At 37.1% G+C, this 25,655-nt stretch overlaps 2 protein-coding genes and 1 non-coding gene across 3 annotated transcripts; 1 reads left to right on the plus strand and 2 right to left on the minus strand.

Annotated features, from left to right (window-relative positions):
• Positions 1 to 1,509: 1,509 nt before the first annotated feature.
• LOC112084982 lies at positions 1,510 to 1,616 on the minus strand. The gene has a single exon (XR_002898627.1). It is a non-coding gene; the product is annotated as a small nucleolar RNA R71 (small nucleolar RNA).
• A 6,415-nt stretch (positions 1,617 to 8,031) lies between these two features.
• On the minus strand, positions 8,032 to 10,762 carry LOC18013596 (cation/H(+) antiporter 12). The gene is made up of 3 exons (XM_006419025.1): positions 10,544 to 10,762; positions 9,220 to 10,248; positions 8,032 to 9,132 (listed from the first exon to the last, which is right to left on the minus strand). Exons 1-3 carry the CDS (start codon positions 10,760 to 10,762, stop codon positions 8,032 to 8,034), a joined length of 2,349 nt encoding a protein of 782 aa, XP_006419088.1.
• An 839-nt stretch (positions 10,763 to 11,601) lies between these two features.
• LOC18013597 (cation/H(+) antiporter 12) lies at positions 11,602 to 14,148 on the plus strand. Its single transcript, XM_006419026.1, has 3 exons — positions 11,602 to 11,817; positions 11,940 to 12,968; positions 13,066 to 14,148. Exons 1-3 carry the CDS (start codon positions 11,602 to 11,604, stop codon positions 14,146 to 14,148), a joined length of 2,328 nt encoding a protein of 775 aa, XP_006419089.1.
• Positions 14,149 to 25,655: the final 11,507 nt, after the last annotated feature.

A 25,655-nucleotide genomic window follows, 5' to 3' on the forward strand; every position in this document is an offset into this window, starting at 1 on the left:
TCACCATAGGTTGTTTTAAAACTAATTCTGGACTGATCACCTAGAACTTAGATCTTAGGTTAATTGATTGACACGAAAGTGTAATTGAATAACTGGAAAAAAACCTAGGGTGAGCAAAGTAGCTATCCACAAAGAAATTTGGTTTACATACTTTGTGAACATATCGAACCTGCACTTAAGGCTAGTTTATATGTTTAGGATTTGAAAAGAAATTTGGGATTCTAGGATTTAGACTTAGATAATTCTCGTAACGAAAGTTGGTTAATTATAATTTCGTGATTTGAGTTCAAGAACCGCGCTTAACCTGAATCCTGACTAGTTAATTTATCTGCATTTTCTGATTTCTTGAGAAACACCCTGGACCTAATTCCTTCCCATCGAATTTAAAAACAATTTTCATTATCTTGTTGTTTTCAGTTTTGTTATTTCTGCTTAGCATAATTCAAGTCTTTTAGGTCTATTGAGTGAATCTCTCGTCTCTGTGGTTCGACCCTTACATACTACAACTGCACATCTGTGCTCTTGCAGAGTAGCTCTAGGGATTAAACTTTGAGCAGATCAAGTTTTGGCGCCGTTGCCGGGGACTTGATTTTCACCATTTGAATTTCGATCTTGAGTTTCGACTAAGTTTTTCTTAGTGTCGAGCGACACCCCTAGTGGTGTTGCGCGACACCAGTCATTTTTGTTTAATTTTACTTTTATTTTGTTACTTACATTGCTCTTTCTCTTTGTCTCTTGTGTTTCAGGTGTATGCATACTCGTGGAACCAGAAGCAGCAAGGGCATCCCACTAGTGAATTTGAACAACGAGGAGCTAGCAGAGTTAGAGCGAACGAACAGAAAAACAAAGAAACCGGCAGAGATGGAGAACGCAAACAGACTTGTTCGTGATGATGCTGGAATCTGGAGAGATCAAGAAGGCCATGTGTGCAATGAGAGAGGCCACCGACTTGATGGAGAGAGCAACATCATCCCTCCGGAACCTTTACCGGTGGATGTTGTTGATGAGAACGCAGCACCTGCGGCGCGTGGTAACCAGAGGAATGCTCTTGTAATTCAGAACCAGGAGAATGCTGTGATTGTTCCAAATCAGAGGAACGTCCCAGCGGACCAGAACGTGAGGAACCCTGTAGTTGCTCGAGACAGGACACTTGGTGACTACAACAGACCTGAGCAATACTATGCAAATCGGTCTGCGATTCGCGCTCCTGCGTTTCAGAGGAATGACTTTGAGCTGAAGCCTGTGTACTACACTCTTGTGGGTCAGCATCCCTTTCATGGTTTTTCTCATGAGCACCCGATGGATCACATCGAGAGGTTTGAGGACTTGGTTACCAGAATCAAGTACAATGGAGTGTTCAATGATTACCTCTTCTGTAAGCTGTTTCCTTACTCTCTTGCTGGAGAAGCAGCTAACTGGCTGAAGCAGTTGGAGCCAGGATCACTAACTACTTGGGAGGAGACCAGAAACGCCTTTCTGCATAATTTCTATGATGATGCCAGGTCTGAGGAACTGAGACTCAAAATCTCAACGTTTTCTCAAGGACCAACTGAAGCATTCAAGGTTGCTTGGGTGAGATTCAAGTCATATCAGAGAGATTGTCTACATCATGGTTTCAGTGATATTCAGCTGTTGGGTATTTTCTTCAGAGGTGTTGATTGGAGGTATCAGATGGCTCTTGATGCTGCAAGCAATGGGAATTTCAACACCAGATATCCTGAAGATGCTGTTGTGCTTATTGAGAACTTGGCATCGAGCAATAGTACCAAGAATGTTGATTATGAGTGCATGAAGCAGGCTGGAAACATGGATGGATCGCAGATTGCTGAGGTGAAAGCTACTGGACTCTGTGCATAGTCTTCTTGTGGGTAAGAAATCTGTAAAATTCGCTGCAGAGGTTGAGAGTTTTGAAACAGAAGAAGAACCTGAGGAAGAGGATGTTAATTTCATCAATGGAGCTGGATTTCAGGGTCAGAGATTTGGTACTCAGCAAGGAAACATGAACTACAGTGGAAATAATCAGAGGAGTACCTTCACAAGTAATCAAAACTCTTCTTAAAACAGATGAAGTTCGGCATCAAATCTGCTGCTGAGAGGAGACTGGTTCAGTTGAATGAGTTGGATGCGATCAGATACCACGCCTATGAAAACTCGAAGCTGTAAAAAGAGAGCACCAAGGCGTATCATGATAAGAAGATCCTCTCCAGGCACTTTGAACCAAATGACCAGGTACTTCTGTATAACTCTCGTTTGCAATTGTTTCCTAGAAAATTGCGTTTTTGTTGATCAGGTCCCTTTACCATCAAGGAGGTCAGGCCATATGGTGCTATCGTTCTGATCAACTCTGACGGCAAGGAGTTCACAGTGAATGGACAAAGGGTGAAACACTATTGGGCAAAAGCCAAAATTTCAGAAGGGCACATAATGCCTCTGGATAATGCACCCTCTGCGTGAACCTCCGTCAAGTCAAGCTAATGACTTAAAACAAGTGCTTGGTGGAAGGCAACCCACTGGTAAATCTGTACATAAGTCTTTTTGTTTCTTTTGATTTTTGTTTTTCGTTTTTGTGTTTTAAGTGTAGCAGATACGAAGTGATTGGTGTCGAGCGACACCACCATCAGTGTCAGTCGACACCAGTTAAAAAAAAATGGTCAGTGTTGAGCGACACCAGCATTGGTGTTGGTCGACACCAGTGTCACAGCCAGGTAACTTCTCCGCTTTTACTGCATTTCTTCAATTCTTTTTGGTTTCTTTTACCAACTTCAGACTTGATAACATTGGGGACAGTGTTGTTTAAGTCTAGGGGAGGTAGTTGCTGACATTGTGTTCGTTTCTCTTAGAGTCAGTCGTGTCAAATTGTATTTGAGTCAAAACCGGTTGGAGATTATGATGCTTTTCTTGGGATTATTGTGCTGACCTTTCATCTAAGTGACCATTGCTGTAGATTCAGTCTAGATCCGACTAATAAAAAATCTAAAGGCTGACCAGACGACTAGAGGCGTCCACATTTCCAACAAAGTCCACTAACATGAGCTAATTTCTGAACGCTTTCTTTTACCTCATTGATGTGACTGATGTTCATAGAGCTTGATTCCTCGTTAATACTTGACAAATGAAAGTCTGTGTGAAATCTAATGTTGGTGTTTCTCTCCTTTATGACAAGCTAAAAAAAAAGAGAAAAAAAAAGACGAAAAGATTGAGATGATTTTTCTTTTAGGAGTGAATGGCTAGGAAAATTTCCAAGGATCTCATTATTTCACTTCTAAGTAGGAATGATCACACGAAGGAAGGAAGCGAGGGGTAGGAAAATTTCCTATGACCCCACTATTCGCTGAAAACCTTTGATACAAGATAAGGGGACAAATCGAGGATTCGATGGCAAACACCATCAGTACTCGCAGCTTTAACCTTATCGTGTATATGCCATAAAAAAATGATGATGAGTGTGCGAAAAGAATAAGTCTTGGGCAGAGAAAAGTACCAAAGGATTATATGGCTGATTTGTTTGAGTAAGAGTCTAGAAGGTTCTTGGCATCTGAATCATCAGTGAGACCCATCAATGAGGGTTTATGGACAATGTTGTGGAATTTTGGACTTAATCTGCGGAGAAGTACATGGTAGTTTGATTTGGAATGATGAAGCAGTATTTGAATCACAGGGTGAGCGACCAAAGCGATGTTCCATTGAAAAGTTGAATCTCTGTGTTTTTCAAACCTCTTTCTCTGGCATGGTCTTCTGTTTGCTTAAGGGCAAGCAAATGCTAAGTCTGGAGGATTTGATATATCATGCTTTTATGGTTTTTGACCATGATATAGGTCTTATTTATAGAGTCTTTTTAGTGTTTTTCGAGTTTTTTGGGGTCTTTACAGGTCCTAGGTACATTTGGAGCTTAATTGGAGATTTTAGAGCATTTTGGAGCTAAACGGATTGATTTTCGTGAAGGATGATTTCAGCTGTGCATGAGTGTCGAGCGACACACTTGTTAGTGTCGAGCGACACACTTGTTAGTGTCGAGTGACATCGAAGACCATAAAAGAAAAAACGTGATTTTATCCAATTTCTGAAGAATCTGTGAAGCCCTGAAGTCTTTAATATTTATAAAAAGGCCCAAAACATGGTTTTAGATTTAAGAAAGGTTTTCTGCCTCCTTCATCGATACCTTTTTACTTTTAGACTTTCAGAGAGAAAACTTTTGTCATCTTTACTTTTGAGAGCTTTTGGAGAGACAAGTTTGAACTCTGTTCGTTTTGAGAGAAGATTTCGAACCCCTGTTATTTATTCAGTGATTTCTTATTTGCAATATATTCATTCATGTCTGTTGCTTCAATATTAATGTCTGAGTAGTTAGCTTTTTAGGTTTAGGGTTCTCATAAGGGATTTCATTGAATGTTGGATTGATTTGCTAGTTAGGGTTCATAATCTGATTAGTTCTTCACCATAGGTTGTTTTAAAACTAATTCTAGACTGATCACCTAGAACTTAGATCTTAGGTTAATTGATTGACACGAAAGTGTAATTGAATAACTGGAAAAAAACCTAGGGTGAGCAAAGTAGCTATCCACAAAGAAATTTGGTTTACATACTCTGTGAACATATCGAACCTGCACTTAAGGCTAGTTTATATGTTTAGGATTTGCAAAGAAATTTGGGATTCTAGGATTTAGACTTAGATAATTCTCGTAACGAAAGTTGGTTAATTATAATTTCGTGATTTGAGTTCAAGAACCGCGCTTAACCTGAATCCTGACTAGTTAATTTATCTGCATTCTCTGATTTCTTGAGAAACACCCTGGACCTAATTCCTTCCCATTGAATTTAAAACCATTTTCATTGTCTTGTTGTTTTCAGTTTTGTTATTTCTGCTTAGCATAATTCAAGTCTTTTAGGTCTATTGAGTGAATCTCTCATCTCTGTGGTTCGACCCCTATATACTACAACTGCACATCTGTGCTCTTGCAGAGTAGCTCTAGGGATTAAACTTTGAGCAGATCAGACTACAAACTTGAATTAAAAGAAACAAATTCAAACACAAAATAGTAAAAAGAACATAACAGAACTAAATATGTGCTCGGTCATGAAGATTGCTTTAAGGAAAAACAATAAAGAAGCTTAGGTCAATTTATATTTACGAAAAATACCTGATTACTCCAAAACATTTACGAACACGAATATTTAAAAAGATGTTTAGGAACAATAAAGAAGAGGAACATGATACGAGCATATATAGAGTATGATAGATGCTTTAGGGTTTAGAGTTTTTATGTTGGTGACTCATTTAACAGATTCGGTGGCTATGAACGAGATTAAAACCGCTGGTCCATTAACAAATTCAATGATCTATAATCGATGAAAAAAGCCATATCACACATATTGACACATATGATTAATGACCGTCCTATCAGAATTAATTAAAATAACACATATATAAATTTTAATAATGACACATAAGCAAATCGCTCTGGAGACGACATATAAGATTTTTGACTTTGCAAATAATATTATAGATAGATAATCTATGTAATATATATAAAAAGTAAAAACAAGATTAAAATTTATTTGGATTTTTTTATTATCTAATGACCAATCCAAATAACCCAAATCTAAATTAATATAAATTATTAGACTTAAATAAGTATTCATGAAAACTCATATCCAAACTAAATGAGTTTAATTGGATTGGATTAAATTGGATTGAGTTGGGTTACTTAGATTGGCTACTCCTAACACTAGCAAATTCAATTTTTTTTTTTTGATGAAATGTGATTTTTTAGTTTTTTTTTTTCCATATCAAGATTTTTGAGAAAGAAAAACTATGATTTTGGTTCCGCAATGTGTCATACATAATATAACTGTCTATTTTTTTATATATATATATATATATATATATATATATATATATATATATATATATATATATCGCTTGCGCATTTTGCATTTATTCAACACTCATATATTTATAAATCTATGCCATGCCTGGTGAAAATTGTATATAATCAATTTTGTGCTTTATTGATAGAAAAACTCCTTAAAATTCTACTAAAATAAGTTTTTGTTATAAGCATACTATCACTAGTTTTTTTTCCCAAAACTACCAATAATTTGTTTTTTCCACAAATATCACAATTATTAAAAATTAATATTTAAAGGTAAGAATTTAAATATTTGAAATTCGGTTTAGAATTTTATGTTTAGGGTTTGTTTTTATGATTTAGGGTTTAGTTCTGAGGTTTAAATGTTTAGTTTTAATGTTATGGTTTTTGTGTGTTTGTGGTAATTTTGGAAGAAGAAAAAAAAACTAATAAAATGTTTGAAATGAAAACTTATTTTAGTAGTATTTTTGAGATTTATCAAATTGATGTTAAGTCATTTTTTTATTTCGAACGACCTAAGTTTTTTTAATCCATGACATTTTTGAAATGCCTTTTACAGCTCCAAACTATTCTGTGTATTAATGAAATACGTACTTTATATACGATGGGATGTCGTTAATAAAAAAATTAGAAAATAAGTAAGTTTGTTTGTTTTTTGATAACGCTAAATTGAAAACAAACGGCGTGATTCTTTAATATGTTTTTGACTATTGAACTTAATCATGTTATTGGTTTGTGTATTTAAAAAATCCTTTTGCCTCTTTGTTTATTTACAAAGGCATCATTTCATCTCTTTTTGCTTATGTCATAACTTTTGCTATATACACCTTTATGATGTTTATTACGCATAGTGAACATGATTTTGTGTATTTTGTATCGAAATACTCTTTATTAGTTTTTTTTTTCTTTGTTTTAATAGACCTACAAGCATATCTTGTTTTTGTTCCTTAGTGTTTTTTTTATGTATCTAATCCCTATAAGCATAAGATGAATTTTCAAAAGATGATGTTTCAAAAGATGATGTTTGATCTTGGCGAATTCTGAACAATACTTTAGGCTATTCGTTGTTATTTTCATTGTTATTTATGAAAGGTAGGCAAAGTTTGATGGGGTGGAAGGGGGGAACCGATAGATTCATGTTTTGTTATTATTCATAGAAGGTACTAAACGCGAAGTTTGTAAATAGAACTGTGGATTTGTTACTTCCACTTTTTTGTTGAAAGATAGTTGAGAGATGTGTCCATGTTTTTTTTGTTGTAAATCATATGTTTGAAGTTGATCATGGAATGAAAATCTGCCCAAGTCATGTACGAATGATACTAAAATCTGTCTCGGCATTTGTTGTTTAAGGATGTGATTTTGTTGCTGTTTTAATGTTTTTAATAAGAAATGGTTACACAGTATATACTGGGTGGGGAAGCGAAGAAAGCGAGGCCTTATGTGAAGTTGTACATCTTGGTAGATTTCAAAGTGAATCTTTACTGGGACTATGAGAACAAGAAAGTGGATCCACGTTTTGACTTCACGAGTTTCATCGAAAACATCGAAGCTTCACTGAAGAAATTGGATAATCGATATCACATAGGTTTGGATTGCCGTTGGGGGTTCGAACCAGCAATTTATTAATAATAATCATAAAGCATTTTCTTGGCTTAGGTTCAAGTTTGTTATTGTTATGAAACCAAACATAAAGATCTATTCATAAACAAAACCAATCGTAGATCTCATTCGTATATGTTTTTAACACATTTATTGATCATTTTTTTTTTAAATGTTTTTATGATATAAATAGAGGATCTATATTTTATATTGTGTTTATGATCGTCAAAATAATTAAGATGGACCTGAGTTTACTTTGGCATTTTGTAATTTGATTATGAATTTTCTTCTCCTGTAATATCATCATCATCTATGAAAATTTTGGCTATTCAATTTGTATAGCGTACCTGTAAAATCCAACTTTTTCAGCTCTTGTTGTAGTTGCTAGTAAGATTTAGTCTGTACAAATTCAAAGGAACATAGTTTTGGAATTAGCAATGTTTTAGATTCTATACATTTCAGCTGATATTACCTAGCTTCTCCATTGAACTATTAAACATGTTCTAATATCTTGTCCTAAAATAATATATTTGTGTTGTTGACAAAATTCTTAATGAATATTTCATGAGTGATGTTGCTGTTGAACTACCAAAACACAGGCCCTAGATCTAAGATCTTTAACTGCCAACAAATCTCCAATGACACCTAACTCTGGTAGTTCTATCCATTCTTTCAGTCCTGAAAAATCTGGTGATGACATTCCATGATCTCTCCCAACCACCATAAGATCATACTCTTCTGCGAGCAGTCGAACTGAAGTAGCCACTTCAGGACCACCGGTCACAGTCCTTTCTGTATATGATATATTTTTTGTTTCCTCCGAATCTTTCAATCCTGTTATAACCTCGTGATCAAGAATGTAATCCCAGTTCGTCGAATCTGTTTCTAGGTTAGATACTAGTCGAATCACAGCCACACGGACGTTTGGGTTGTGTTTCATCCTAGTCACCAATGACAATGCCTCGCGATCGTCTTTGCCTCCAATAAATATCATACATACGTTAATGTTGTCCCTTCTCTGACTTTTACGAAAGAACTGTCCACGATCCACAAATATCCCAATAGAACATGGCGCATATTCGAGTAGTGAGGTGTTAAGACGCCTTATGGCCGGATCGTCTGCCTCAAACGCCCCATCAATGGTCCATGTTCTTCCAGACGGGACTACAATCATGGACGATGTCTGGTCTAGTGCGAGCATGCAGATATCTTCATGCATTAGGTTTTCATGCGAGAGAGCTGTGAACATGGCCACATTCGTTGAATCCAAGCTCTCCTGGATAAACTGGCTGAAGACAAGGTTTGCGGTATGGATGTAGGAGTTATTGATCAATTTTTTTGAGTTCTTGTTGTGCGAGATCAAGACCGGGACGATTTGTCCCACGAGCTTCACGAGGTGGAGGACCGTAACCATTATGGGGAGTTCTTGGTTCGGCGAGGACAATAATTGGATGAATTCAATGGCCCTAGAGATATACTCAGGTTTGTGCACACAAGTTAGGATACGAAGATCTGAGTCTGGTTCTAGACTCAAGATGTTCCTTTTTTGGTAACCAATGTACTTCCGCTTTGGATCATACATACTCCTTATGGCTAGCGGGACAATCCCAGAGTAGAATAGCGCGTAAAAGATCAAAAACGAGTATGTTGCATGCGATATATACTGCAAAAAAGCACCATATAAATAAATATAGATCATAACAAAATGGATTATAAAGTTTGCTTTTTTTTTTCTTTGGAAAGGGATTACCTTGTCATCGAATGTAGATTCGTAAAGAAAGATCTCTGAGAAACTCTTGCAGCTCAAGAGGATGGAAAGAGCTATGGACTCCGTGAGAGGTAACTTGCAGTACAAACAAGATGCAATACCCGCAACTAGTTTCAAGACAAGTGTCAGCACCATTAGGAAGATGTTGTATATGATTTCATCTAGGTCGTAAACAATCTTCATAATATCACATCGCATCGTGCTGAATGCGATCGAGATTGGCAAGAACACGTTTAACGTGAGCTTCTCATACTTGTCCTCTAAGGTAGATCCTAAAGGTGGACCTTCTGGTATAACGAGGCCGATCATGAGTGGTCCCAAGAGGTATTTCATGTGAAAGGCCGTGGAGTAAACGGCAGAGCCCATTACTGTTAATATTACAATGTGTACATACCTATCCGCCACAGGTTTGCCTTCTGGTGTTTGTTCTACTATCCATTCCATGGCCGGCTTAACAACGAAAAAGACGAGGAGAAAGAAGATGATCATCGCAATAAGGTCAATGTAGGCGGTCGAGTGTGAGATGTTTTTGTATGTTCCCAGAGAATAAGCGAGTACAATGAAAGAAACACTAAGAATGTCATTGATAATGGATGCAGACAACGCAAGGCGACCAAACTCAGAGTTAAGTATATTGAGCTCCGACAATAAATAGGTTATGGTGGGCAAGAGTATCGAAGATTGTGTTGCAAAGATCACAGAACGCTCGGAGAGGGCCTTTTTTGGCGGCATGTAGTTTGGGTTGAGGTTATCAGTGAAGAGGTTCCGAAAACCGAGGCCTATAACCAGAGGAACGATGAAGGTCAAAATCCCAATAAAAACGGGCAACAGTCCGGTATTGAAGACCACTCGCCGACTGGTCTTTACGGACATTAGGAATGTAAACATCATGCCTCCACAAGCCGAGAAGGCTCTTAACGACACGTTTCCACTCAGCACAGGATCCCACGATAGTTTCCGTGCTGACTTCTCCCTGAGATCAAACAGATGAGGTCCCAAAATTATACCAGCCTGCAAACATGAGAAACATTGAAATTATATATCTTCTTTTTTTTTTCTAACGTTTCTTTAACATCTTACGTTCTGCCAAGTTACGTACTAGTCACATACGTGCATGGCAAGTTAACTAAAAGATTTACATGCGGAAACCCAGACTAATTTTTGAAATATATGGGAAAAAACTGGACGTACTTGTCATTTAATTTTATTAATTATGATTCTTTCAGTTAACAGGATGAATGTAATGTAATGGGATGCAAATATGGAAACAAATTAAGATAATTTTGCTCAAGATTACGGTACTTACGATCATATAGGAAGCGATCTGGGAAATGCCGATCCATTTGAGGAACATGTGATGAGTCATGACGATAGATGCCAAGATGAGTAATATCTGAATCTCCATGAGTGGCAATGAAAACCCAAATATCATACCGGGCGACTTTAAATTCTCCCATAATCCATTGGAAGAGATGTTGAATAATAAGGGTTGGCAAATATCCTCGTTGTAGGTCGTCGTGTTCATGAATACGAACGTGGGTCAAGACTCAAGAAACGAGCAAAATGTTAGAATCTTGGTGTATAAGCTCTTGCCTCTTGGGATTTAAAAAAAAAAGAAAAAAAAAGAATTAGAACATGTGAAACTTTGGATACGACTTCTGAAAAGAGTTGGTATATTTTTGTCGTTTTTTTTTTTGTTTTGGTCTTCGATAAGTATCTCTTTTCGTAGGAGTTAGTTATTGTCATAAGCTGTTTGGATTTTTGGCGCGTATAATTTGTTGAAACACCTACTTGTCCGGAGCTGGAAAGACTTAATTATATACCCAAAAAAATTAAAAATATAACACACACGTTGACTTATACATATATATGCATTTGACTTTTGACATTGAGCAATAACAACACATATTCAGATAGTTTTACTATATCTAATTTTGGGCAACAAAATATTTGTGGAATTGTTGACGAAAATAAAATTATATTGTGGAACCAATGGACTTTTCAAAATTAGGAACAAATCTATAGAGTAATAAAATTAAATATGTGAAAATGCGTGTTTCTAAATACAGGAAAATTTTGTTGCCAGCAAATTAATTAAGCATGATAAAATTATCTGAATTTGTTGTGTTATAACAAATCATACCCGCCAAAATCCAAACAGTTTCCGACTAACTAACTCTTAAGTCTTAATCAAAAACCAGAACAAATTAAACAACCAAGATTAGACATCTCGTTTGAAATCTCGTATCCAAAGATTCAGACGTTCTCTATAGTCTTTTTGTTTCTTATTTTTTTTTTTTAAACTTCCCCAGAAGTCAGATACACCAAAATTCTATAATTTCTCTCGTTGCTTGGCCCATATTTATGAATACAACAACCAATATCGCCGTTGGTTGCAGATCCTTGTTTTTCAACACCTCTTCTTTTGGATTATGGGAGAACCCAAAATCGCCATATGCGGTTTTCGGTTACTCACTCCCTCTCCTGGAAATTCAGATACTACTCATATTCATTTCCATCGTCTTGACTCACGGGCTTCTCAGATGCATAGGCATTTCCCAGATTGTGTCCCATTTCATGGTAAGTACCATTTCATATGTAACGTGATAGGCACGTAAGATATTTAAGCGCATATTTTAACGATCATGCCTTCTATTCAAGATAGTTTCAATCTTCTGAATATATCAATATATTATGTTCAGGCTGGTCTGATTCTTGGGCCTCAATTGTTCGATCTTTTGGAGAAATCGTCAGAGAAACTATCGTTTGATCCGGCGCTGGATGGAACTGCAGCGTTAAGAGGCTTCGCAGTGTGTGGAAACATCATGTTTACGTTCTTAATGTCAGTTAGGATTAGCCGTCGATTGGCGTTCAACAGCGGGCCGCTGCCCATTGTGATCGGGATCTTGACCTTCATAGTGCCTCTATTCGGCGGTTTATGTTTCCGGAACCTCTACACGGACAATGTTGACCCTCATTACATGCCACCGAAGAAAGTCCTCTCTGAGCGCCTTGTGATTATCTCAAGTCAATCCTCAATTCTCTTGCCAACCGTCACTTACGTCCTATCTGAGCTCAAGATCCTTAACTCAGAGCTTGGTCGTCTTGTATTGTCTGCATCCATGATCAATGACGTCCTTGGGGTCTTTGTTAGCATACTTGCTTATAGTGCGGGAACATACAAGAATGTGTCCCCTGAAACAGCTTATCGTGACATTATAGCAGTGACTGTCTTCTGTCTCGTTGTCTTTTTCATTTTTAGGCCGGCCGTAGAATGGGTAGTCAAACGCACACCAGAAGGCAAACCTGTGGCGGATAGGTATATACACGCTATGATTTTGAGCGCACTTGGCTCTGCTGCTTACTCTGAATTCTTCAATATGAAATATCTCTTGGGACCATTTACGGTCGGCCTCATCATACCAGACGGTCCACCTTTAGGTTCAACTTTGGAAACCAAGTATTATGATCTAACGAAGAGCGTGTTAATACCGATCTCAATCGCGTTCAGCACGATGAGATGTGACATAATGAAGATCATATACGCATTAGACGACATCATGTACAACATGTTCCTAATGGCCCTAACGCTCGCTTTGAAACTAGCCGCTGGCATTTTACCTTGCTTGTACTGCAAGTTACCACTCAAAGAGGCCTTTGCCGTTGCCATCCTCTTAAGTTGCAAGAGTTTCTCCGAAATCTTTCTCTACGAATCCACATTCGATGATTCCGTAATCCCCTTACCCACATAGATCAATCTTTTTTTTTAAAAAAAAAATCCATTTCGCTATGATCTTTTAATGTTTACATGGTTCTTTATTTTTGCAGTATATATCGCAGGCTACATACACGTTTTTGGTCGTTTATGCGCTATTAAATTCAGGTTTTGTCCCAGCAGCCTTGGCCAATTTGTACAATCCGAAGCGGAAGTATGTTGGTTACCAAAAAAAGAATATCTTGAGTCTCAGGCTAAACTCAGATCTCCGGATACTCACTTGCGTGCACAAACCTGAGAACATATCTGGAGCCATTAAAGTCCTCCAATTATTGTCCTCACCGAACAAAGAACTTCCCATCGCGGTCACGGTCCTCCACCTCGTGAAGCTTGTGGGTAAAGTCATCCCCGTTCTAATCTCACACAGCAAGAATTCAAAAAAACTGATGAATAACTCATACATCCATACCGCAAACCTTGCCTTTAGTGAGTTGGATTCGGTGACACTGACCATGTTCACTGCTCACACTCATGAGAATCTGATGCACGACGAGATCTGCACGCTCGCGCTGAATCAGATCACGTCGATGATTATCGTCCCGTCCGGGAGGAAGTGGACCATAGAGGGGGCGTTTGAATCAGACAACGAGGCGATAAGGCGTCTCAACGTGTCGCTACTTGACCACGCTCCTTGTTCTATTGGGATACTCGTGGACCGTGGACAGTTCTCGCGCAGGGGCACGAGAAAGTATCGTATCAATATTGGTGTGATTTTCATTGGAGGCAAAGACGATCGCGAGGCAGTGTCACTTGTGAAGAGGATGAAAATGAACCCAATGGTCAATGTAACTGTGACCCGATTCATCTTTAATCAAGAAACAGAGGTTACAAATTTTGAACACATTCTTGATCACGAGGTTTTGGAGGATCTGAAATGTACAGAGGCAACTAATTGTATCGCATACACAGAGAGGACTATGAGGGGTGGTCCTGAAGTGGCCACCACCATCCGATTGCTCTCTCAGGATTATGATCTTATGGTGGTCGGGAGAGATCACAGCAAGGCAAAACCGGACTTCTCAGGACTCACGGAGTGGATCGAACTCTCGGAGTTAGGTGTCATTGGAGATTTGTTAGCTGCTAGAGATCTCGAGAATAGGGTTTCTGTTTTGGTAGTTCAACAACAACAGACCTGAAAATAGTTGTTTGTTTATACATGTAAAGCTTAGTTCTTGTAAGCACCAAAGTTATGATATTTGTAATGAACCAAGAACTCTCTCTTCTCTCTCTATTGAATCGATTCACTCGTGTGTTTAGAAACTAAAGAACATAAATGTAAAGTGACACCCAGAATTTAACGAGTTCACGACCCAAACTTGGTCGCTACGTCTCGCCAGAAAAGCTTCCGGAAAATCCACTAAGACCTTTAGCACTCAAGGTGCTTCTTTTGTCACTTACAACCTCTCTGTTCTAACTCTTTCTACACACGCCTGTCTCTGTACAAAACCATTTGACTCTGTTTTATACCCTGAGTTAACTCATGTGACAACGGCACTAAACTCGAGTCTTGAACTCTAGTTAGCTTGTCACTTAGCGAGATGAAGATAAGAAGAAGTTGCTGCAGGCTCTGCTTCTTCAGACTTGTAGCACGCTCTTGTCTCCTCTGCGTGTGTAGATAGTACATTAGGTAGAAACAAGTCGCTTTCTGTGGGAGTTCGTCCTCGGGATGAGAAGGCTTGTCTTGGGATCCGCATCATCTTCCTTCCCTCCATTTTGTCGTGAGTTTGCCTAAGTGATAGAAACCTTTTCTTTCGGACAGAGTCTTTGATTTTCTCTCATATCTGATAGAGAGGTTGAGACACTCTGCACCTGATAGAGACTTTGATCAGAAGCCTCTTTCTTAACAGAGTCCGAACATAGACTAACTCCTTTGTGGTATCAAACTAACCACCACAAAACTCCTCCTTGGTTTGATAACCACATACCACTTTTAACCTTGTCTTAGTGTCCTTGGATTTTCCCTTTTCCGGATTCTTTCACTACTGATTAGTGTCTTGAAATGTTGAGCAACTCCAATGCCTTTTGAAGTTTGCTCACTGGAACAATCTTTGTAAAAATATCTGCAGGATTCCATAACGTTGATACCTTGGAGACTTTGATTTCTCCTTCTGCAATCATGTCCCGAATAAAGTGTAGACGCACATCTATGTGCTTAGTCCTCTCGTGATGAACAGAGTTCTTTGCCAAAGCTATGGCACTCTGAGAATCACACATGACTTCAACCTTTTCTTGTTCATAACCCAGCTCACCTGTGAGACCCTTGAGCCAAACTGCTTCCTTCACTGCCTCTGTTAGCGCCATGTATTCAGCTTCTGTAGTAGATAGTGCAACAACCTTTTGAAGTCCTGATTTCCAACTGATAGCATTCCCACCCGAAGTGAACACAAAACCTGTTACTGACCTCCTCCTGTCTTGGTCAGCCGCATAGTCTGAATCGCAGAATCCTCTGATCTCAACATTGTCGTGCTTCTTGTAGCTCAGCTTTGAACCCTCTGATCCTTTGATGTACCTCAAGATCCACTTTACTGCCAACCAGTGTTCTTTTGTAGGCTTACTCATGAACCGACTTACAACGCATAATGGATACGCTAAGTCGGGTCTTGTTCCTATCATGGAATACATGATGCTTCCAACAGCATTCGAATAAGGCACTGACTTCATGTATTCTGCCTGAGATGCCCACTCTTCTTCCGTTGCAGACTTGAGTTTGAAGTGAGTCCCTAACTGTGTTTGAACCCCTTTTGACTGATCCATTCTGTACATCTGTAGAACCCTTTTAAGGTAGTCATTCTGAGATACTTCCAAAGTACCTCTTTGTCTGTTCCTTTTGATTTCCACACCCAATATCTTCCTTGCTTCCCCTAGATCCTTCATTTCGAATTCAGAGCTTAGCAGATCCTTTAGTTCTTGGATCTTCCTTCTGTCTTTTGCTGCAATCAACATATCATCTACATATAGAAGTAGGTAGATGTATGTATGATCATCCAGCTCTCTGTAGTAGATGCAGCTATCGTAGTTGCTTCTCTTGTATCCTGAGTTCTTCATGAAGTTGTTAAACCGTTGATTCCACTGTCTTGGCGCTTGTTTAAGCCCGTACAGGGATTTTTTAAGAAGACAGACTTCATCTTCATTTCCTGTCTTCACTTTATAACCCTCAGGTTGCTCCATGAGTATATATTCATCCAGGTTCCCATGTAGGAATGCTGTTTTAACATACAGTTGCTCCAGCTCAAGATCGAAGTTCACCACATAGGATAAGATAAGACGAATCGAGACATGCTTCACAACAAGTGAGAAGATTTCTTGATAATCAACTCCCTCTTTCTGCAGATACCCTTTGGCGACCAACCTCGCTTTGTATCTAGGCTGTTCTGACCCTTGAATACCAGGTTTTCTCTTGTAGATCCATTTACAGCCGATGACCTTGCAGTTGTCAGGTCGTTTTACCAATAAGAACGTCTGATTCTTGTGTTGTGATAGCATCTCTTCATCCATTGCTTCTTTTCACAGCTTCAGTCTTTGTCTCTAACTGCTTCTTCATAACAACTCGGTTCTGGATAGTCTCCATCTTCTGTTACCATTAGAGCAAGTCCTGACATGTTTTCTTCGCTCAGCTCCACAAGATTCGAGTCATTGAACTTTGCAGGTCTTCTGGTAACTCTTCTTTCTCTATCTCTTGTCAACTGATAGTTTTCTAACTCACTGTTGGGTTGAGGTTCTTCATCTTCAGAGTTGTCATCCTGATCTTGATTATCGGTTTCCGTGTGATGTCCTTCAGTTTGATCTTCTTCTGAGTTGTTAGGAGCTCCTCCTAGATCCCTGAAATCACCACTGTTAACTTCATAACTGATAGGTGGTTCAGGAGCTTGTACCTCTCCTTCTGATTCTGATTGTTGGTTGAGATGCTTGTACATCTTTTCTTCTTGGAGGATTGCATCTCTTGAGATGATGCACTTCTTCTCTTCTACGAGCCAGAACTTGTAACCCTTAACTCCTGGTGGATATCCTATGAAGATTCCTTTCTTTGCTCTCGGATTAAGCTTCCCTTGATCACTGTGAATGTATGCAATAGCACCAAACACCCTCAGATCCTCATATTTTGGCTTAACTCCGGTCCATATTTCCTCTGGTATCTCGAACTCCATAGCTGATGATGGAGATCTGTTGATTTGGAATAAGCCCAGAAACTCTTTGGTAGTCCTGATTCGCTGAGAACACTCCTGACTTTGTTGAGAATTGTTCTGTTCATCCTCTCTGCGATCCCGTTTTGTTGGGGTGTGTAAGCACAAGTTTTGTGTCTTACAATGCCTTCAGTTTTGCAGAAATCATCAAATTCCCGGTTGCAGAACTCCAGGCCATTGTCAGTTCTCAGTGTCTTGACTTTCTTCCCGAGCTGATTCTCAATCATCTTTTTCCATTCAACAAAACTCCCATATGCTTCATCTTTTCTTTTCAGAAAATATATCCACGTTTTTCTTGAGTAATCATCTATAAAGGAGATGAAATACTGACATCTGCCGAGTGAGTATGGAACATTTGGGGATCCCCACAGGTCAGAGTGAATGTAGTCCAACCTTTCCTTTGTGACATGTTTCCCAGCTCCAAAACTGACTCGGTGAGCTTTCCCATATACACAGTCTTCACAAAAGCTCATGTCGGTAACTTTGTCTTTGTCTAAGTACCCTTTCTTGATTAGGACCTTCATGCTCTTCTGACTCATATGACCAAGTCTTCGGTGCCAAAGTCTTGTTTCATCTCTATGCTCAACAGAAACACCAACTTCACCTAGTACAACTGATCCACTTAGTACGTAAAGAGTATCAGTTTTCCTTCCTTTGATGAGGGTTCTGCAGCCTTTGTTTATCTTCATAATCCCTTCCTTAGATTGAAACCAGCACCCTTGATCTTTGAGAGTTCCCAGAGAGATAAGGTTTTTAGTCATCTCTGGAACATATCTCACATTGGTCAAGAGAACAGTAGAGTTGTCTTTGTTCTTGATCCGGATACTTCCAATTCCTCTTACTGCAGAGTAAGTGTCGTTCGCCATTCTTACTTTCCCTGATGATGATTCCTTCAGCTCAATGAACCATTCTTTTCTTGGAGTCATGTGGAATGAACATCCTGTGTCCATTATCCACTTGTCCTTTAGTTCTTCTTCTAATGATAGAAAGGCTTCAGAGACCATCAAAGCTGCAGCGTCTTGTACTTGGCTGGTGACATTCGATGATTCACCTCCTTCTCTCTGTTTGTTTCTTTCCTTCCGTACAAAACTTTGCTTCTTGTAGTGGCCGTCTTTTCCACAGATCCAACAGGTCTTCTTCCCTTTAGACTTGGATCTTGCTTTCTGCTTCCCTTTATCACTGTTCTTGTCCCTCTTTTCTGTTCTGCCTCTGTCTTGAACAAAGAGACCTTCTGAGCTGTTTCTGGTTAGCTTCCCACTTGCCCCTAGTTCCAGTTCTTTTGATCTGACCGCTCCTATTATCTCATCCAGAGATAGAGACGTTTTCCCATACTTCAGAGTATCTTTGAGGTGGTCAAATGCTTTAGGAAGGGCCATAAGAAGTATAATGGCCTGATCCTCGTCTGAGACTGAAACTTTAACATGTTCCAGATCTGTAATGAGTCGCAGAAAATCATTGATATTCTCTTCAATCGTCATACCATCACTCATACTGTAGCTATAGAGTCGTTGCTTGAGGTATATGCGATTTGGTAGAGACTTGGCCATGTAAAGTTGATCGAGTACCTTTAACATGGCTGCAGCTGATTTCTCCTTGATGATTTTCCTGAGGACATTGTCTCCAACACTTAGGATAACTGTAGATCTGACTTTCTTCTTCTTTTCTGCCAGGGACTTCTCGGAAGTGTCCTCCTCTTTCGTCTTAACCGTAGCTTCTGATGTTTGTTCCGATGAAGCTTCAGAGTCTTGAGTTTCATCTTCCATCAGACCTTCTGTCAAACCCAGAATCTCGATGTGAGCTAGAAGCTTTTCTTTCCAAAGCATGTAGTCTCCTTTTCCATCGAACTTCTCCATCTCTACTCTTGCTGAAGACATCTTTCCTCAGATCTTGAGTGGAGAACCCCCAAACCTGGAGCTCTGATACCAATTTGTGAAGCTTAGTTCTTGTAAGCACCAAAGTTATGATCTTTGTAATGAACCAAGAACTCTCTCTTCTCTCTCTATTGAATCGATTCACTCGTGTGTTTAGAAACTAAAGAACATAAATGTAAAGTGACACCGAGAATTTAACGAGTTCACGACCCAAACTTGGTCGCTACGTCTCGCCGGAAAAGCTTCCGGAAAATCCACTAAGACCTTTAGCACTCAAGGTGCTTCTTTTGTCACTTACAACCTCTCTGTTCTAACTCTTTCTACACACGCCTGTCTCTGTAAAAAACCATTTGACTCTGTTTTATACCCTGAGTTAACTCATGTGACAACGGCACTAAACTCGAGTCTTGAACTCTAGTTAGCTTGTCACTTAGCGAGATGAAGATAAGAAGAAGTCGCTGCAGGCTCTGCTTCTTCAGACTTGTAGCACTCTCTTGTCTCCTCTGCGTGTGTAGATAGTACATTAGGTAGAAACAAGTCGCTTTCTGTGGGAGTTCGTCCTCGGGATGAGAAGGCTTGTCTTGGGATCCGCATCATCTTCCTTCCCTCCATTTTGTCATGAGTTTGCCTAAGTGATAGAAACCTTTTCTTTCGGACAGAGTCTTTGATTTTCTCTCATATCCGATAGAGAGGTTGAGACACTCTACACCTGATAGAGACTTTGATCAGAAGCCTCTTTCTTAACAGAGTCCGAACATAGACTAACTCCTTTGTGGTATCAAACTAACCACCACAATATATAATGTATTTTATTTATTCGTCATTTAGAAGAGTTTTCATACATTCTCATTTTTAAGGAACTTTCATGAGTGTAAGACACAGCTGAATTCTGCAAATATTTTTTTCCTAACCAGCTATGTGGAGTTTTTAAGGCTGGGAAAAATTTCTGAACCTAGCCAAAATTCTTGAACCCTAACCTATATTTCAAAATTTGAATTCGAACCGAATTATAAAATAATCTGAATAAAAGTTTAGATAATTTGCGTCAATATTATATTTGGGAAACCAAATTAGGTAACTCTCATCCAAAAGTGGTCAATTAGAAAACTAGCAATTGTAAACTATCCAGGGTGGAGATATAATGTCTTGAAAATAGCCACTAGCAATATTTCTTTTCGATCAATATGTCTCTCTGAATAAATACGTCTTAGCTCCATATTTTTAATGTTTGGCTTCATTTATTTATTGGTAGATTTTTCACATTGTATAGCTTGATAACTTGTGAGATGATTTTGTTGTCTCAAACACAATTTTGCTGTCTTTTGAGTCATTTCAGAACTTAAATTATCCAAACTACTCTCTTGAGGCTAGGCTGGCCGTAACTTACGAGAGGCTATCTGAGAAACAAGATTGGTTGTGTAATTTTTCATTAATAATTTTTAACATAATATGATGTAAAAAGTAAAAATAATAAAATTTAAAAGATATTGAAACACCGGAAACTACTGGTTGTGATAGAATCAGTACGATAAATAAAAATTAGGAAAAAATGGACTTCCCACGAGTCAAAGTTCTAATAGAATTGTGCTTGAGAAAGGATGGCCCGTAGTCTTTTAAAATATACATTTGGTTTGGTAGTAAGATTTTGTTGCTTTTGATGAAAAAAATGGAAGTCTACGCACCAAGTTAAGGGCAAAAAAGTTGTAATACAAATAGTTTGACATCTGAAGAACAAATACATCTTATATGTAAATTTAGTAACCACTGCATTAACTATATGTGTCAGTGTCACACGACCCACACCTCGTTTGAAAAAACATCTCTCAGAATGGGAAGCAACTGAAACAACTAATAAAAGACCAACAACTAAAGCACGTAGCTTGTTAGTGAACAACCACATACATGATCCTGTAACCGGTTATGTTGGTATGTCTTTGGCTTATGAAAAAATTCTACACAATTTAAAAGAACAAATCGTCTCAGCAAAGAATGAGATCATGGCCACCATGGGACCCGATAAAGTACCAGAATATTCTAATACTCCTATGCCTGATGATTTCCTCATGACACAAAACCAACAGATGAGTGATAATCATGGAGCTGATGACGCATCAACATCTGCAACGCCACCTGTATCTCAAAGAGGCACCAATGATTCTCAACAAACACCTTAACTGCGTTAAAACTAGAACAAATCATAATGAAATGCCTATTATGTTTATTTGATATTTGCATGCACCTCAATTCCTGTAATAATTTGTTGTCCTTTCCTTTTTTTTTATTTCAATTTCATCATAAATTCATGTAGTTTTATTATATAGTAAATAATTCATGTTGTTTGATCTAAATTAATTTTCAAATTTCTTTTATTTTTTTGTTATTAGAGAATAACCAAAATACATATAAAAGATTGATTCTAACCTAGATATTTTGGATAAATATATAAGATAATAACCTAGAAATTACGCAAACAAGAATTTACATGTGTAATATATGTTAAATATATGAGTAGACGAAATATGGATATGGTAGGATTTGTATAATTACTTATTATGCACGTAATGATATGCGATTAAAAATGTGGGTGGTCTATATAAAGGTCATGGAGGAGAGATGTCAATGAATACTAGTTTGTTTAATTAGTTTGCCCCCCAATGAGTTCTGAATATAAAAATAAAACTAGTTAGATATACACACAAATAAAGTTAATAAACAAATCGTTCAGTAACATTATATTCACGGAAAGTCCTAATTGACTTCGACATTCTGTTCTGAACAGGAAAACACCCTTTAAACTCTAGTTTTCATTATCTCTCTGATCACTTTTGGGAAGGAGAATGGTCAATAAATATTTAATATCTAAAATTTGGGGATAATTATTTGGTTTCTGAAAGCAATGTTGTAATTTGTATGAACGGTAAAACAAGATTTCATCTTGAGTTAATGAGTTGGGTCAAAAAAAAGTTTTTGTCGAGGAATAGTGATGTTGTAACTCATGCCAACATCACTCTGTCGCAACTTGAACATGGCTATAACCCAAGATTATATTGAGATGAGCCCGGATTTTAGAGTGAAATGGTAGTTTAGTTTTTATGTTGGCTAAAAAAATCGAATATTAGTTGGTCATGATTCAGCATAGGTCTCTAGAATTTTAGCCATGTGAGTCTCTGTTTCACTGTAAGTTCGGAGTTCTCTCTCTCTTCTCTGTTTGGGCTTGCGCGGATAAGCGGCAAACATCTTGTTCTCTTAGCTTCATATTTTTAATGTTTGTCTTCATTTAGTTATTTGTAGATTTTTTCATTGTATAGCTTGAGAACTGATTTTGTTGTTTCTAACTCAATCTTGCTGTCTTTTTGGTCGTTTTGGAACTATAAATTAGCCAAACTACTCTCTTGAGGCTTGGCCGGCCCTAATCTACGAGAGGCTAGCTGAACAAACGAATTGATGGTAATTTGTCATTAATAATTTAAAACATAAGATGATGTGAGAAATAAAAATAACAAAACCTATAAAAATATATAAACACTGAAACTATGAACTGTGGTAGAACTAGTAAGATAAATTAAAAAAGAGGAAAAAAATTGTGAAAGAAAATTCGCCAAATAAAATAATACACAAAATTAAAGTGCAATATTGTTTTCTATTCTCTTTGGTTTCAGTATTAAGAGATTGTAGTATTGTTTGTCTGACTAAATGGAGAATTTCAAAACATCATGTAAAATCATGAAACCATAATCTTGTATTCCAATAGGAAGGTAACCAAATTAAATGTTGTCTAAAGCACAAGCTCACTAGGGTTTTAGATCAGAACCAATCCTGATTGAAAACGCATACTCCGTATATATATATCTATGCGCATGTATATTGTTGTGAATCTTAACTGCAAAGATGAAACTTGTTAAAACACATTAGGAAAGATCGATGGCGACTTCAAAGTTATGAATCTCTTTTAAAATGAATCAACTTATGGTGGCATAGTGGTTGAAGATTCACTCTATTAGTTGGAGAGAAGAAATCAAATTGTACCACAGTAATGTAAATTATAGTTAGCTAGCAGCTTGTGGATACCACAGGTAGCAAAAAAATCCAGATTGTCACATGTTCTGAGAATTAGTCCGAGTTTTTGTTTGGTATTCCTTGCTTAACAAAAACAAATCTCTCTTAAAATCAAATTCCAATTTCAATGTTCACATTATGAAAGGTCACTAACATGTCAATGATCATGATCTTGTGTCAAGGCCTCAAGCAAGATCAAGGCCTCAAGGGAAGGATAAATTATTACAGGCTAATTACTCGGAAATGGACTTTCCACATGTCGAAGTTCTAATAGAATTGTGTTCGATAAGAAGTGGCTCTTGGTCTTTTAAATTATATATTTGGTTTGGTAGTAAGAATTTTTGTTGCTTTTGATGGAAAAAATGGAAGTCATTACTCTGACCAAGTTAAGGGGTAAAGAATGCTTATACGAATAGTTAGACATCTGAAGAAAAGATATATCTTATATGTAAATTTATTAACCACTGGTTAACTATATGTGTCAAACGACTCACACCTTGTTTGAAAAAACCTCTCTCGAAATGGGAAGCAATCGAAACATGCACGTAGTTTGAGAAGACCAACAACTAAAACACGTAGGCATGTAGCTTCTTGATGAACAACCACACATATAATTTTGAATACACAATATATATATTTTTTAAAACCTAGTTTCTTTTATGAAATGAAAAAAAAACCATAACTAGCTAAAAGCCTAAAACAAAAAAAAATTTAATTAAATTAAGAGCTTGAATAATATGAATTTTTCATGTTTTTTATTTATTTTGAAAATATGATTCTGATGAATATATACTATTTATAGTAATAAGAACAATGATAATAATAAAATTAACAAATTATTTTTCAATCCATCTCGCAAATTTTAAATTCTAAAATAATTTTATATTATAAAATAATTTAAATAAAACTTTATTTATCAAACAAACCATAGTATTTTAGCGTTTTAAGTTTATTAAATTTTAAATTTTCTTGTCCAGTTGATTATACTATTTTTTATTCAGCTATTTTGCAATACATATATAGTTTTGTTTAACGACTGTAGATTTTGAAATTCTGATTATAGAAATGGAACTTTTACATCAATGTTTTTGCAAAAATAAACTTGTAGATTAAATTAGTTTACGTATCAAGATAAATTTTATCTTATTATTTATTAACCTCTCCTCTCATTTACTTGTTTCTGCGTCGTTGATCTCTATTTATAACGATCTCATATTTTTAGTATTGTATATATTCACATTGTTCCCAACACTTCAAAAGATGTTTCAGAAAGTTTTCTCTTTAGTAATAATAGCAAACCTAGAAATGTTTTTGGAGGATTGTATGTCTAATGAATATTTGGTATCTTTTCATTTATAATTAAACTTTTAGTAATCCAAAAAATGTTTTGGAAAACCGTTTTTTTTTCTTCATTTTTTTTTACTTTTAACTATTGTCAGTTTAGTTTTTTTTTGAATATTCATATTTCTCATTTTTATTATTTTAGAAATTTTAGCGTTTAATTATTTTTGATAATATTATATTTAAATTTAATATACAATTTTTTTTCAAGGCCCGAGGCATAGTACATATAGAACATTTATCAAAACTCTATATTTTTAATTAAAAGTTAAAACCATTAGATTTTTCGTTTTGTTTTTAGTTATCATTTTTTGTACTGAATGGGACAATTTCTCTAGGATAAAAAAAAAACCAAAATAAAAAAACCCCAAACCAAAACCAAAACCAAAATGAATAACCGAATTTCCACCCTACAATTAAAGACTAGACAATTTGGTTTATGTTGTGAATCAGTTATCAAGAGTTATCAAGAGAGAGAGAGGAAGTTGGTGTGTTTTATTCCAGAGAAAGAGAGGTATATAGTGTTACAAATACCCAGCTATAACTTCAAGTTTCCGATGTGGGACAAATACAATATCAGTAATGGGCCTTATAATGGGCATCCATATATTATATTCATAACACTCCCCCTGATGACCATTATAACAATATTGTAGTAAAGCGCGTAAGATGCTGCCTCATTAAAAACTTTACTAAGAAAACCCTGTGGGAAAAACCATAGTTAAAGGAAAAAGAGTGCAGCGCGCATTTACTCCCCCTTATGTGTACCTCTGTCTAGGTCCTTGAGACATCGTAATCCAATGAGTTGAACCAACTTCTTGAAAGTACCAGTTGGAAACACCTTGGTAAATAAATCCGCTAAATTATCGCTTGAGTGGATATGTAGAACACGAATATCCCCATTCTTCTGCAAGTCATGTGTGAAGAAGAATTTCGGTAGAATATGCTTTGTTCTATCTCCTTTGATGTATCCTTCCTTAAGTTGAGCGATGCAAGCAGCATTGTCTTCATACATAATTGTTGGAGCTTCTTTCCCTTTTGATAAACCACAATCTTCTCGAATATGTTGAATGATGGACGTTAACCATATACATTCTCGACTGGCTACATGAATAGCTAAAATCCCAGCATGGTTAAAAGAAGTAGCTGTAATGGTTTGCTTCATAGAACGCTAAGCAATAGATATACCACCAC

The sequence above is a fragment of the Eutrema salsugineum genome, unplaced genomic scaffold (genome assembly GCF_000478725.1).
Source record: "Eutrema salsugineum unplaced genomic scaffold, Eutsalg1_0 scaffold_4, whole genome shotgun sequence".
Taxonomy (NCBI): Eukaryota; Viridiplantae; Streptophyta; class Magnoliopsida; order Brassicales; family Brassicaceae; genus Eutrema; species Eutrema salsugineum.